Raw genomic sequence first — 14,435 nt, 5'->3', positions numbered from 1 at the left:
AATGGATGGTCTGAAGGGACTTGGAGCAAGCGACGTCGTGCGCATGCTGGAGTACACTCGGCTACGCTGCGCTATCATGCAAGATGGAAGAGTGTTGGTGAACACTGACGCGTGATCTCACTTGGCGCGCATCGGGCGGTCTAGCAACCTTAATTCTGCCGCCCCACTTAAACTTCCCTTCCTTCGATCCCAAAGATTTGCGCAGCCGACCAACAAATTACAAATCTCCAATCAGCGATCATGTCGCAAAAGCGCAAGCATTCCGAAGCGACCGAATCATCGTCCTCGGCTCCCAAACCGTTCAAGAAGCACCGCGCTTTCAAGCCTGGCCAGAGCCATGCTAAGTCAAAGAAGCGGCCGCACGTCTCGAGCGACATCGACAAGAGCACCAGCACCCACGCGCTCAAGAGCCGGATAAGAGACTTGAGGCGACTACTCGCGCACGTCGACAATGTAGGTGATCACAAGATGTCTGCAAGTAATAGGATAGAGAGGGAGCGAGAGCTCGAAGCCTGTGAGCATGAGCTACAAGAGAAGCTCGAGTCTAGTAGGGAGGCCGAATACAGGAAGAAGATGATCGGGAAGTATCATCACATAAGATTCTTCGGTATGTCATGGTTTGCGCTGGGTGCGAGGGAGTTGAACGCGGAGCGATTGCTAACGCGCCTCAGATCGACAGAAGGGCGCAAGAATACTGAAGAAGCTGAAGAAGGAGTATGAGGCAGAGGAAGACGAAACAAAGAAGCAGGATTTAGCGCGACGAGTGCACAATGTCGAAGTCGATGTCAACTACGCCATCTACTACCCGCTCATGAAAACCTACTCATCCCTATACCCGAAGTCGAAGAAAGGAAAGGCCTCGGATTCGGACGAAGCGATGGAAGAAGATACCGATGACAAGGCGAATCGCGAGGTTGACGGACCAAAAGGCGATCTTAATATGTGGAGAGCTGTGGAGGAGGCCATGGCAGAAGGCACACTGGATGCGCTCAGGAATAGCAAGGAGGGTATGCCTGCTCCTGTACCGAAGAAAGAGAAAAAGAAGAAGGAGCAGTCGCAGCCGCAGCAAGCTGTCAAATTTAAGGAGAAGAAAGTGGAGGACAAGTTGGCTACAGCCAAGAACCGTCGTGAGAGGAGAGCACTCGGTGTGCAGGCACAAGAAGAGGCAGAAGAGAGCGACGGTGGTTTCTTTGAGTAGTGCCACGACAAAGCACACTGCGTACATCTGCATCATATACCCGGCGCCTAATCGCTAATAAAATTATTCTGCAGCAAGAACTAAACCCCTTCTCCTCTTCACATTACATGTCCAACTCTTCGTAAACACCATCGAGTCTACTGCCCAAAACCCTCCCTCGTCGCATTCCCACCGCCATAAACCCTAACCGGATGTGCCTCAGTATTATAAACCCATTCATTCACCCCATCCCTACCAACCTGCCACTCCGCCTCCCCCGCCTGAATAGCAAAACTATACTTCAACACCTCCGCAAACCAAAAGCTCTCCTGGAAATCCGTGTAACCCCCACCTCCAACAACATTCACATCCTTGATAGAGCTGTACCCACTGCCCACCCTCGTCGTAGCGTTAATCGCCACAAAAGCATCCCACGCCCATTCCTGGTACTTCGGGTCCGAAGTCGCGCGGTAGGCGTAGTAGTAAGATTCTATGACTTCAGGACGGAGTTGATACCCGCCGTCTTCGATGAAGAACCCTGTTCGATTGAAAAAGCCAGTCTGGTTTGCAGGCACGGCAGAAGTGTTCCAGGAGAAGATCTCAGGACCGATACGCGTAGCAGTTGAAATATAAGTCTCATGGCACCCATTAACGAGTTCAAGACCGAAATCGATGTAGTCTTGTCGGTCGAGGACTTGACCGCCTAGGATAAAGTTTCCGCCGTCGAAACAGGCGAGGTGTTGGGATGTTAGATCGAGGGTCGTATTGTCGTAGGCTGCGAGGAAGGTCAAGTCTGGGCGGGGGGCTGGGTGGGAGGCTAGGTTCGCGATGGAACTGTCTGCTGCTTTGATCCAACGTTCTTTGAGGAAGCTGTAGCGTGGATCGTAGATGTACATCTTGATTAGGTATTCGTAGAACGAGTCCGAACCGCCTACCCATCCTCCTTGCGCGTCTGTGAATTGCCCTGTTGTGACATTGATTGTGGAGCCTAGAAGCCCGGGGAATGGCTCAGCGTAGTCTGGGGATGGGTAAAGTAGGTATTGTTCGGCTTTTTCAACCAGGTCTGCGTAAGTTTGGTTGCTGGAGAGATCCGCTAAGCGGACCCATTCTAGGATCAGTGTGCCGACAGTTGCAAGACCGTTTTCAGAACCGTCGTTGCTTCGGTTGTTAAAGGTAAGGACGTTCCAGGGCACTCCAGAGGGTGTCTCGAATGCGTAGGAAAGGTTGTTGGCCAAATTGATAGATTGCGTGAGTAGGGCTTCTACGTTTGCTGGATCATTTGCTAGATGCGCCAAAGGACCGGAAAGCAGATCGTAGCCAGAGAGCATGCCGCCCAGATAGCGGATTGTGGTTTCAAATAAGGAAACAGAGTCGTCCGTGAACGCCCAGTTTATGGTAGGAATGTACTCTATGATCTCGTTCACAATATCTTTCTGACCCATGATGAGCGCTGTGCTGAGCGCGTCAACGGCGGAAGCTCCCCATCCGTTTCTGAAACCATTTTTAGCATCATTTTCTTTTACGCCAATCTACTACACACCTTGAGTTGCTTCCGTTGTTACTCACAGGCCTCAGCTCATCCATCGGAAACGCATATTTACGATACCCATCCCAGCTTGTCCTGAATGCGTCCACCACAGCCTGTGCCCTTTGATCGGATGATGACAGAGCTGGATCATATGTTGGTGGAAGTACATCATACTGTCTCCTTGGCAGATCCACTGGTGTGTTCGACGGTAAAGCCGACACCAGTGATAAGATGCCACTTCCGAGCGTGAGAGATGTGAGATGCATCATGGCAAAACGTTTCCTCTTTTACGGATGTTTGCGGTTTCCAGAGTCGCTTATATGAATATGTTGAGTAGGCCTGGGATACCTTTCGGGCCGGTCAATATTCAGTTTAATGCAAGGCAGGGAATATCCAAGGATGTACGTCTTCTCCGATGCCAACGCAGACGGATGAGGACATAACAGAGAAAAGACGATGCTTTTGCAAGAGAAAGTTATTTGAGAGGATGGGCAGCTGGTCATAGTAAGTACCTACCAAGACCGGTCTATTGGCAAGTGCATCACGCTCACTTTCTACTGCAAGTCTCGCATGCGGGCCCATAACCCCGGGCACATCGGGACACCATTGAAGGATCCATGTAACGTCTGAATGAGGAAGGTAGTAGCTCTGCGCGAACATATCCAAACTCTGGCAGCGGATAACAAGAGGCTGGGTACCCGCGATCCCCTCGTGCTAGCGTCGACCGAGCTCTTCGGATGTGTGCACATAGCACATGATGAGACAGGGTGACCGTGGCGGGGAGAAAAGTGAGTGGCTGGTAAGGTTTGTAGTATGCAGGCCCTTGTGCGTGCTATGATGCCGATCCATGAGCGTCTGCCTGACTTTGTGCTAACCCCTGAACATGCATCATCAACTGTTGCTGTCATCGCGATGTCCGCGTGACCAATATCTTGTTGACACAAGAAAGTTCCAAGTGAACAATCGACCTCGCTCGCGACGAGATGCTTGTAGTGTACGCCGAGATACGGTTGTGCAAGAAAGGGTGGAGCCACTTAGAAAGTCCATGTTCCTGGAAATGGTGGGGTGATCTACGGGAAATGCGGGTGTGCTGCGGCGCCAATCCCGCATCTTATTTCCACCTCTGTCACTATGACCTACAGTGCTTCTTCATGGACTAGATTAGGTGTTCATAGAGCGTATGGCCAACATACGACAAAATCGCTCCATATTCAACGTTGGCGTGTTCGCGCAAACTAGTGCGCGGAAAAGGTGTGCGCTTGATCTATCTGTTGTGTGCATATCATGATCGCCTGGGTATGTCATTTGCTCTATGCTGCTCGCTACTTGAAGACGCTACTACCAATATGTGCTGTGCAATCATGTTGGCTCGGCCCAGTCGACCTGCTCTGTTACCGGAGCACCACCACCTGCCGAGTAACTGATCTTGAGTCGGAGCTTTAGCCTGGCTGGCGGGGGCTAGGTCTGTTAACATATGATCTCCAACAAACGCATCTGAGAATAACTTACCCCACTGACAGCTGTGACCCTCATTTGCTGGGTCGCATCTTGGCCTCCTTCTAACTCGCTGGTGCTAATAGGTTGCAGCTGCAACTTCTGGCTTTTTGGTACAGCGGCCTGTAAATTCACACCTGACAGTTGGCCGAAGCTTCCAGTATTGCGGAAGCGTGCGAGTAATTGCACAGCATTGGCGTCACGCTTGAGCTGGAACGTGATCTGTAGGTCATTCTTGTTGTATGCTGGGTGCGCAGGTGGACCGGAAGCCACTGCGGGCGTTGAGGATTGCGGTGGTGGCGACGACATGCCACCGAGGCCACCAAGAAGGTCCATGGAGTTTCCTTGTGGTGGCGCGCGAGACTGTGCTGGGGCTGGGGAGGTGCTAGGTCCAGAGTTGAAGAGGTCCATAATGTTCGCTACGTTCGATTGTGGTGCTGGAGATGAGGTCTGAGGTGGTGACGAGGATCCGCCCATAATATCTGCAAGCAGATCCTGACTCTGTTGAGCTCCATTGGCCGCTCCATTCATGCTGGTTGACGGGCCTGCGTCGCCCATCAGATCCAGTAGCAAGTCTTCCGTTGCCGCTTGCGCAGGCTTCTTCTTAGCAATCTTCGACTGCCGCTTCTTGGTCGCTTCTCCCAGAACTCGTGACTCCTCGCGAATTTCAGGTGGTGGCATCTTCTCCAGAACACCTCTCCTAATCTGATCATGACCAAACAGGTTTCCGTACTCAGCCGCACGCTGTTGGATCTCAACATCGAGGTTTGCCGAGTATCGCTGTAATAAACGCCGTAAGCGTTCGATCTGAGCAGGGTCGCTCAAACGTGTTGTCAGTTTCATAGACGCTGTGACAATGTACTGTTGGACGATCAGACCGGCGTAACTGCTACCCAGAATGGTCTCGAAGAGATCGACAATGTCGCTCTCCTTGACCTCCTTCACAAGCTCTTCCTCTTCATATTGACCACCTCTCAGTAGCGCATCGCCGTACTCTCCGATAACCCAGGAACCAGCCAAGGTGAGTCCTTCCTGTGTGATGTCTTCCTTAAGAGCGGCATATAGTTTTTGTACGGAGTAGGTTTGGAGGTCAGGTGTAGTAGCGATTAGTCGTACAAAGGATGACAAAATCTGCTCTTTGACATAGTTTCCGGCCTGATTCATAAGTTAGTCGGGTCCATATCAAGTCAAACATTGCTGACTTACAAGTTTCAGGACACGCAGCATGGTATCGACATGCCACCTCTTGTTTGGTGCGAAGCGGTCTGCTGCGACACCAATCTGAGAGGTCATTACGGGCTTGAACTCGTTGTCGGCAACTTCCAAGAAAGCAAGCAGTTCTCTTATCAATACTCGCACATTGCTCTCGTTGATCAGAGTAAAGCTGAGGTCGAGCGCTCGCCGTCTGATACTGATGTCGGGATCACGTAGACAGTCCAGGATGGTGTTGCGGTGTCTTTGTACGGCATTGGGTTCGACTGCGACGACTTTGATGAGTGTGTTGAGTGCAACATATCTGATATTGTTGTCGCGGTTGGACAAGAACTTTCCCAGGATATTCACACCGAGCACTCGAAGTCCAGAATCCGCCTCAATGTCGAGGATCGTAAGTACGGCCTCATATAAGATGGAGTTACCGACGTTCTTGGACGAATCCGTGTTGGTTGCGACCTGGGCCAGGATATCGTTGATTTGTTCGCTGACCTGAGCGTCACCACGAGCCAGAACTCGCAAGAGCTGGAGTAGCTTGCATTGCAGAAAGGGGTCCGTAATGCCGGTCACATCGTGCTCGGGCGCATAGCCAGACGAGGAGAGCCCCTTCAGTATCTTGACCAGGCTGGGGACCGTGGGTCTGAAGATGTCCCTTACTCCATTCTCATCATCCTCGGCTTCGTCTGCCTCACAGAGGTTTTCTACTAGAGTGACACCACACAGCAAGACACCATGGTTTCGATCCTGTAGTAGCAACTTGGCCTTTTCCAAGAAATGTTCCTGAAGATCAGGCACCTTCCGACATATCCTCATGGCGCAGATTGCGGCTTTGCGGCGTATGTATGGGTTGGCGCTCGATATTATCGTCTCGACTTCTGGGAACAAGTCTCGAGCCATTTCGACTGAGGCGATGTTGCCGAGGGTGCAGAGGGCGAGACCGACGATATACTGGTTGGGGTGATTCAGGTCGCTGCACATTAGTTAGCGTCCAGATTCTACATGTGCTTGTAATCAGCGCCTACTTCTTCAGTGAGTTCGTCACCAGGGTCAAGACCTCCTGGTTCTCGTCTAGCAGCAACATGGTCCCCAGGTATCCCAAGCGCTTGTCGGCGAAGCGCGGAGAGGCCAATAGCTTCAGACACTCAATTTGGCCAAAGTGTGTCCTCTCACCCAACGTGAAGAGATATAGCAGCTTCGCGACATTGTTTCTCCTCACATTGGAATCGTGGCTCTCCTCCCTAAAGCTCGCGCGAATTGCCGCACTCTCTTTCTGCACAACCGCACGCTCATCGGCAATTGTCTTTGCAGCGCGCACATTTCGAATGAACTGCTTCACTGTATATCCTTAGCACATGTCCACAGCTGCTGGGGTCGTGGTGCTTGGCGTACAGGAAGCCATTGTGGTGGCCTCTTGGACCCCACCCGGACAGCGTTAAAGGATTCGATAGAGAAGTGTCGTGAGAGGATAGGAGGTATGTTCGGTCGTCACTTGGAAATGCTGATCAGTCACAGGTGACTATGTGAATTGTTGCTGCTGCGAGTTGGTAGTCGGGAACGTTTGGGCATGGCCTACAGCTGACCGGGCCGTTATTTGTTCCAGACGTCGGACGCCCCTGCCACCGACGATAGCGGGCATAGACGTATTGACACCACTCCATGCTCAGCCAACTCGAACATGACACTGATCTTTGACTGTCCTTGTTAACCTGTATTCTGGTACATGATCCAGCTACTCCACTTGCCACGAAGCGTTGCAACTCTTGGTGTTGCCTGCAAGATGCCTGCCCTGACTCGCGCAACCGCTGATGTAACCGACCCTTCTACCATCGATGCCAGCGCCCCGAATCGTTAGGTCACTACATCAGCAGACTGCACGTACTTGCATAGTCCTTGTACGTCTACACGTATCAAATGCAAGCCTACTACAGTTTCATTCCCTGTTTCGTGTCGAGCGGCTGTTCGGAAGTCTTGTCTGCCACTCACTGCCCCATATGACCAACAGCCAGTGACCCTGTTAGTTTGCTGATCATAGACTGGCCTGACCACATCTGAATCCTCCTTCCCACTACACATCCGCGACATGCACATACATTTCTCCTCATAATGGCCGAGTCTACGTCTTATGACGCCAATGCTCGCGACGGGAATACCGAGTTCCACTCGCCGCGACCGCGCAAACCCACAAGGATTGACTTGCTCAAGCCGCAACTTAGCGACGAAGCGTTTAACAAGAATGGCACGCTCCGGGAGCCCGGGTCCGGCATCTCTAGGTACCAGAGCCAGTACTATGGACGCGATACACAGCTGACCCTCATCAGTGGAACAAGCACACCCATACCTGCCGATGCCCCGCCTTCAGTGCAGGCTTCCTCGTCGGCGCGACGGCAGATACGCGCTCGGCACAAGCAGCGCATGTTCCCTACCATCGATTACGTAGATCGCGTCTCCCACTTCGACCCCAACAGCGACTACCATGACTTCCGCGGTTTCTTCGTTCTGTTCTGGATCGGACTCGCCATCATGGTCCTTACATCGATGCTACGAAACCTGACCGAAACCGGGTATCCCTTTCAGATCAGACAGTGGGCGCTATTTAAGGAGAAGGTTATCGAGCTTGGTCTGGTTGACGGTGCCATGGTGTCCAGCACCGCCTTGTCGCTGCTCCTGCAGAGACAGTTCCTTCGGGAAGGGTCTCTACGCTGGAACGCGAATGGTCTGGTCATACAAAGCATATTCCAGGCAATATGGCTAGCTTTCTGGACTACGTATGCTGGCCTTGACTCTGAACTGTACGGTAGACTGACCAATACAAAGATACCCTTTCATTCGCGACTGGAGCTGGACTGCCCAGGTCTTCTTTACTCTACATCTGCTTGCAATCTTTATGAAAATGCACTCCTATGCGTATGGACCCGAATTCCTGAAACTTTGAGTGTATAGCTGATCTTCTCAAGATTCTACAATGGTCATCTTAGCGAAACTCTACGCCGCTTAAACGATCTCGATACACCTGACAAAGCCAGCAAAGTAGCTGCAGTACGCTATCCAAGTTCGAGTACCCATTTGCACGAGATTCCGCAGTCCCCCTCCCAAGAAGAGCCCGACCCGAAGAAGGCAAATGATGAGTATTTGAGCCACTTGAGAGAAGATCTCGCACTGGAGCTTGCTTCGCCTCTCGGTAATGTCTCGTACCCTAACAACCTCACGCTCTACAATTTCGTCGATTTTGTCTTCTGTCCGACCTTGTGCTATGAGCTCGAGTATCCTAGAAATGCCAGCATTCGCTGGTTGGAGGTCTTCTACAAAACTCTGGCCGTATTCGGATGCATCTTTTTGATGGTCATTACTGCAGAGGAGTTTATACTCCCAGTACTGGACGTATCAGCTGTGCGACTCCAAAACTCGAATGGCGCTACAGATTTCACGTTGATTCTGGGCGAGACTATCGGTCGCCTCCTTTTTCCTTTTATGATTACCTTCCTACTAGTCTTCCTCGTCATCTTTGAGTACATCTTGGGTGCTTTTGCGGAGATAACCCGTGAGTCTTTACTATCAAGCCTGGTAGCCGCTGCTTACATTGAAGATAGGGTTTGCCGACCGCCAGTTCTATGCAGGTAAGTACATGCAGAACATACAAGAAAGATGCTGTAGCCTAACACGCTACACAGACTGGTGGAACAGTTGCGACTGGCTCGAGTTCTCGCGCGAATGGAACAAGCCTGTGTAAGCTATGTTTCTGTATGAATTGCACATGAGACACATACTGACTTGGTACATTAATGTCTAGTCACCATTTCTTCCGACGACACGTCTACTCGGCCTCCAAGAATCACATGTCGCGTCCTCTTGCTACGACAATCACATTTCTCATCTCGGCTTTGGCACACGAACTTGTCATGGGCTGCATCACAAGAAAGTTCAGGGGTTACGGCTTCATCGCGATGATGCTCCAGATGCCAATTGTGATGTTGCAACGAAGCAAATGGGTTAGGGGCCGCACCCTGTTAAACAACGTCCTCTTCTGGTGCAGCATGATCTTGGGACTTAGCATGGTAAGCTGCAACCCCCAGCAACTATACGTCGACGCTAACGAGTCGCTAGATGTGTGCTCTATACGTACTTGTATAACCCTGTGAGGACGCGGTGCTTCACTATGGTACAGATTGATTTGTTGCATTGTCTAGACCTGCGAAATACCCCGCTCTACTACTTAGTCCAGCACGCATTAAATAGAATGTTGATCTTGCTTCAAATCTGATAGTGCGTTTTGTCTATGATGCACCAAGTCAAGGGACAGCAGAAGTGAAAGTCGCAATCTCGCAAGCCTCTCCGGACGTGTTCTAGTGTGACGTAGTGGCTACGGCCGTATTCGTATGCAGGGTGACCAGGATGCGTCGGTGGAGCGGCGGCGAGCGGGCGACCCCGCGGTCTTGGTCTCACGCGTCGCGAAGCAGCGAGGCGGATGCAGGGATGACGTCGCATCAACAATACCTGCCAGTGCGAGCACACGGATAAATGCTGTATGTACTGGTAGCCTTGCATCTCGGCATCCTGCTCGCCTAGTTCACATCTATTCATTCTTAGTCTTTTCTCAAGCTCGATCTGACATGGAAATTGGATCAATAAAACGCAGGTAATGATTTCATCGCCCGTCAGCGGACCCTACTAGCTGGCACCACGGCTACGTCGGAACATTCACAGCACGCATATAGTTCGACAGCAGCCACAAAGGGTCCAGGTATTCTGTGGCTTTGAAACCTCCGCCGCATCCTCTCTAAACCTCAAAGCCCGACCTTTGCTCTATCGTTACCATGTCGGAGCTACATGAAGCACTCGCCTGCCTCCGGCCCAAAGAGTTCAGCGATGTCCCTACCGACAACCTCCAGGCATTCTTACCCGACATACTTGCCAAAGCAGAAATCATCGCGAACTCGGTACCTCCACCACCCAATGGCACACCATACGAGTCGTCACAACGAACCCGAACCGAGCAACAGCCTGCGACGAGCTCCAAAGACCTCACAATTTCCCAAGTACGTCGTCCGCCGCTCGTGCCAGAGCATGAAGAGCTGCAGAAGTCATGGGGAAAGCCTGTGAAGCTAGGGAACAACGAAGCCGCTACAGGCATGAGTGTCTTCAAGATGGCCGGAAAAGATCGGCACGGAGCCTGGTTCTCGCGATCGAGCGTGCACGAAGGGCTTGGCTTTGAGAAGTGGAAGCGCGCTATGAAGAGGGAGTTTCCGGAGAGTTTGGAGGTCCAGGGCGGTCCTGGCGAGGGCAACATAAGAGGTATCGGAGGAGACCAAAGGTTGGAGGACATGACAGTGGACGGCGTAGGACAACTACAAGGTATGTGGAGACAGACACTTCGCACCCAGCCGTAGTAACTAACTAAGCAACAGTATACCAGCTGTCCGCGCAGTTCCCCGGTCCGACCTCACCGCGAGAATTCATTACCCTACTCATTACCTCAGACACATGTCTTACCAATGCCTCCAAAGTCGCCGGCTCGATACCGCGACATTTCATGGTCGTCTCCATACCCTGCTCACATCCCGATGCGCCGCCGCGAAGCAACATGGTGCGGGGCTTCTACGAGTCGATTGAGATGATCAGAGAAATACCCATGGGCGACGGCGACGCTGAGACCAACCCAGTCGAGTGGATAATGGTGACGCGCAGTGATCCTGGAGGCGGCATACCTCGATTCATGGTAGAGAGGAATGTGCCTAGCAGTATAGTACAGGACGCGGTCAAGTTTCTCGATTGGGCATGCGCAAAGGAAGATGAAGTTGAAGCCGGGGCAACGGCAGGCAAAGACGACTCCGCCGAGACCTCAAGAGCGCACGACCCCGAACGGACCTTCTCTCCGACCGAGACTAACGGTATGGGTGCCGGCGTAGGAACCAGCATAGTAGATAGGACCGGGGAGGCCGGTAGCCAATACAGCCTACGACGAACGAGATCTGATAGCTCTTCAAGTACTTCGTCCTCCGCAGAATCATTCGCATCCGCCGAGCAGTTCACCACTGCTCGCGACGGGCTTCCCATTGACAGGGAGATTCCGACACCATCGACTTCGTCGCAACAGTCCCTGCCATTGACGGAGGATACCCATCATCATAAAGGGCTACAAAAGATCGAGGAGAAAAAGGACCAGTTGAAGGCGAAACTCGAGGAAGCTCGCGCAAAACATGAATCAGGGTTGCAAGCTGAAAGCCAAAAGACGGATAAGGAGATGCAAAAGGCAAACGAAAAGCACGAGAGGGAGAAGAAGAAGCAGCAGGAAAAGTACGAGAAGGAGATGCGCAAGCTCGAAGAGCGCCGCGAGAAGGAGACACGGAAATTACTCCTCCGCCAACAGAAGGAAGCAGATAAGAATCAGCTTGCCAAAGCGCAACGAGAGCGAGACGAGTACAAGCAGCGCATGGATATATTGGAACAGGAGAACAAGTTGCTTAAGGAGCAAATTGGAGACCTGCAACATGAGAATACAGCGCTTGTCTCTCGTCTAGGCAAGACTGAGGAGGGCGTCAAAATCTTGAGGGCGATCAAGGAGGGTGATAAGGGTAGGACTAGAGCAAGCTCAAGAACGAGTGTAAGCTCTGGGAAGAGCGGGATAAGGAGCAAAGGCTCAGATGATTTCTCGAGTACGCTACCGAGGGCTGGGACAACAAATTTCTGAACTTGAACATAGATACCAGGTGTCGACGTCTTTTCTTTCCTTTCCTTGCTCCTTCTTATGGCGTACTTCGAGCGAGCAGGCAAGGCGTTGCGTAGATGCGGGCGATGGGCCGATAGAGGCTGCACCGAAATCGAGGCAGATACTACGTAGTAATGAAGGATCAAAACATAGTCGCAATGCCTCGAATGGGTGTTCTTAGTTTATGAACTATTCGTTGAGCGAACGCGTGCGTAATCTAGGGATGCATCTCGCATCGACTAAGCCCCACTTGGGCGGCACCTTCGGTCTTGATCTCACCTGGTGTACATCCCCGCCAATGGACTTGACCTCGTAGCATACACATTGACTATTTTTTTTCCAAGGAGCCTAGTCGAGCTAACTCTATCAGGACCGTCATAGACCTTTCTTTCCTACACAGGGGATACACACTTGCTTGGCGAATGACGACTTTTGCGGGCCGATAAGCGGATATCTTTCCACAGTTACGTTACATGCCTCTCTGTTCTTGTAGAGGAAGTGCACCACATACTCTGCAGATTTAGTTGTTCACTCCACGATCGAAGAGACGGAAACAAAGAGAGTTTGGCGGTGTAGGTGGACAACGTACGAAAACAAGCAAACACAGTTCCCCACCATCTGGAAAATCAGCACTAAATCCCAGGGTTCTCTTTCCTGCAGCCAGAGACCCTGAATACCTATCTGTGAGATACAAGGCAAACTCACAGGGGAACGTTTTTGTGCGCTTTTGGATCGCGTCTTAGACTGTCGTTCTTGCAATGTCAGCGCAGATACCGAATAGCACATACATGACGCCTGGTACAGCACCACAAGTCGCAGGCTTTGGAGGAAATGTCAAGCCTACACTACTTGCTTTCCATGGCTCGGGAAGTAATGCAACTATCCACACAGTTCAGCTAGCGAGATTGATGAGGGTGATCAAAGGACACTTTGAAGTCGAGAGTATGGAAGGTGTGTATACCAAAATTCCTGTTACCTCTCTCCTCCACGCATCACCTCCGTATACCCCCTTGGACAGGCTCACGATGCTAACGAAACCCCCCCAGCGCCATTCCCTTCCCAACCGGGCCCGGGTATCCTCCCCTTCTTCGAAGGCTGCGGTCCTTTCAAACGCTGGATGCGATCCACCGTCACCATCTCCGACATGAAAACCGGTAACTCAACAAGCGATATGTCCCCCGAAGTCGAAGACCTTGTCCGCACCACTGTGGAGCGTATCAACTCTACCGGCGGCAAAGTAGTCGGTCTAATCGGCTTCTCCCAAGGCACCAAAGTCGTCGCCGGCCTTCTTAAAGGCTGTGAAATGCGGCGCGCTCTCGCAGAGAAAGGAGTCGATGTATCAGCGCTCGAGTATCTGGATTTCGCTTTCGGACTCAGTGTTTGTGGTGCGTATCCGCCGCCGCTAATCCCACCCTCTGTGCCTGCTGCGCTTGAAGCGGCCGGGATGGGTGAGGAGGAGCGGAAGGAGCTGCTGGCGAAGAAGATTGGTGTGCCGGCTTTCCATGTTCAGGGCTTGCAGGATGAGTGGAATTGGGCGGGTCAAGCGTTGATCGATGGGTGGTATGAGGTTGGTGAGGGCAAAAGTGTGGTTAGGCATTGGGAGCAGGGTCATTTTTATCCAGTGAAGCCAGAGGAGAGTCAGGATATTGGGGAATGGATGTTGGGAGTGCTGGGGCGGGGAGATGGGAGGGTGGGGGTGAGGCGCGGTGATGAGGGCTTGGAGATGTGATGAGTGGCGGGAACGCGGCGATAGCAGTGGACGATTGTGTGAAACAAGAGAAGATCTTGCTGTAATAGTCCTAATAGACAAGCCAGGTTGGCAGCAGTTGCTACTCAAAATAGTGCGTGCTAGCGTCCCTGCGCTGGTCAAGAGCTACGCGTTCTACGCAGGAGGGTGAATACATGCACCAGGATGCCTAGCAACTTGCTATCTGTGTAATTAGGATGCGAAAATGGGGCCATGCACAAGATCACTAACATATAGCTAAGTAGATTCAGCAGCAAGAAGATACAAAGAAGTAGGTGCTAGAGACCTTGCGCATGCGATTCAAGAGGCAGTAGAGAAGAAATAGTGAGGGAGATAGAGGCATGTATAGGAAAACGCAATGTAGGTAGTAGTTGCATGGTGGAAGAAAGCAAGGCTAGTGTTAGTTGACATATCGAAGGCAAAAGAATTAAGAGAAGTGAGTGAGGAAAGGAAAAAATGAAGAGAGGCTAGAAAGAGGGGGAAAAAGGAAGAGGAAAGAAGACAATTCACAAGTAGAGAAGCTGAAGCTGCAGTCAACACATTAGATTGATGAAGCACTGCAAAAGTTCCAACC

At 51.7% G+C, this 14,435-nt stretch overlaps 5 protein-coding genes across 5 annotated transcripts; 3 read left to right on the top strand and 2 right to left on the bottom strand.

Annotated features, from left to right (window-relative positions):
• Positions 1-240: 240 nt before the first annotated feature.
• ALTATR162_LOCUS10258 (uncharacterized protein) lies at positions 241-1,198 on the top strand (the record flags this gene model as incomplete). The annotated part of the gene is made up of 2 exons (XM_043317894.1): positions 241-607; positions 672-1,198. 2 exons carry the CDS (start codon positions 241-243, stop codon positions 1,196-1,198), a joined length of 894 nt encoding a protein of 297 aa, XP_043173829.1.
• A 137-nt stretch (positions 1,199-1,335) lies between these two features.
• On the bottom strand, positions 1,336-2,971 carry ALTATR162_LOCUS10257 (uncharacterized protein; the record flags this gene model as incomplete). Its single annotated transcript, XM_043317893.1, has 2 exons — positions 1,336-2,668; positions 2,718-2,971. 2 exons carry the CDS (start codon positions 2,969-2,971, stop codon positions 1,336-1,338), a joined length of 1,587 nt encoding a protein of 528 aa, XP_043173828.1.
• A 1,093-nt stretch (positions 2,972-4,064) lies between these two features.
• On the bottom strand, positions 4,065-6,810 carry ALTATR162_LOCUS10256 (uncharacterized protein; the record flags this gene model as incomplete). Its single annotated transcript, XM_043317892.1, has 5 exons — positions 4,065-4,163; positions 4,215-5,354; positions 5,406-6,381; positions 6,434-6,746; positions 6,801-6,810. The coding sequence occupies 5 exons, from the start codon at positions 6,808-6,810 to the stop codon at positions 4,065-4,067; spliced, it is 2,538 nt and encodes an 845-aa protein (XP_043173827.1).
• Positions 6,811-7,514: 704 nt separating this feature from the next.
• On the top strand, positions 7,515-9,539 carry ALTATR162_LOCUS10255 (uncharacterized protein; the record flags this gene model as incomplete). The annotated part of the gene is made up of 8 exons (XM_043317891.1): positions 7,515-7,681; positions 7,730-8,176; positions 8,226-8,315; positions 8,366-8,949; positions 8,999-9,025; positions 9,080-9,134; positions 9,199-9,463; positions 9,513-9,539. The coding sequence occupies 8 exons, from the start codon at positions 7,515-7,517 to the stop codon at positions 9,537-9,539; spliced, it is 1,662 nt and encodes a 553-aa protein (XP_043173826.1).
• A 683-nt stretch (positions 9,540-10,222) lies between these two features.
• Positions 10,223-13,843, top strand: ALTATR162_LOCUS10254 (uncharacterized protein; the record flags this gene model as incomplete). Its single annotated transcript, XM_043317890.1, has 3 exons — positions 10,223-10,760; positions 10,814-11,980; positions 13,161-13,843. 3 exons carry the CDS (start codon positions 10,223-10,225, stop codon positions 13,841-13,843), a joined length of 2,388 nt encoding a protein of 795 aa, XP_043173825.1.
• Between the last annotated feature and the right edge of the window lie 592 nt (positions 13,844-14,435).

This window comes from Alternaria atra (genome assembly GCF_907166805.1).
Source record: "Alternaria atra isolate CS162 genome assembly, contig: 32, whole genome shotgun sequence".
Lineage (NCBI taxonomy): Eukaryota > Fungi > Ascomycota > Dothideomycetes > Pleosporales > Pleosporaceae > Alternaria > Alternaria atra.
Note: the sequence above shows the minus strand (reverse complement) of the source record. Positions and strands in the feature narration are given on the sequence as shown.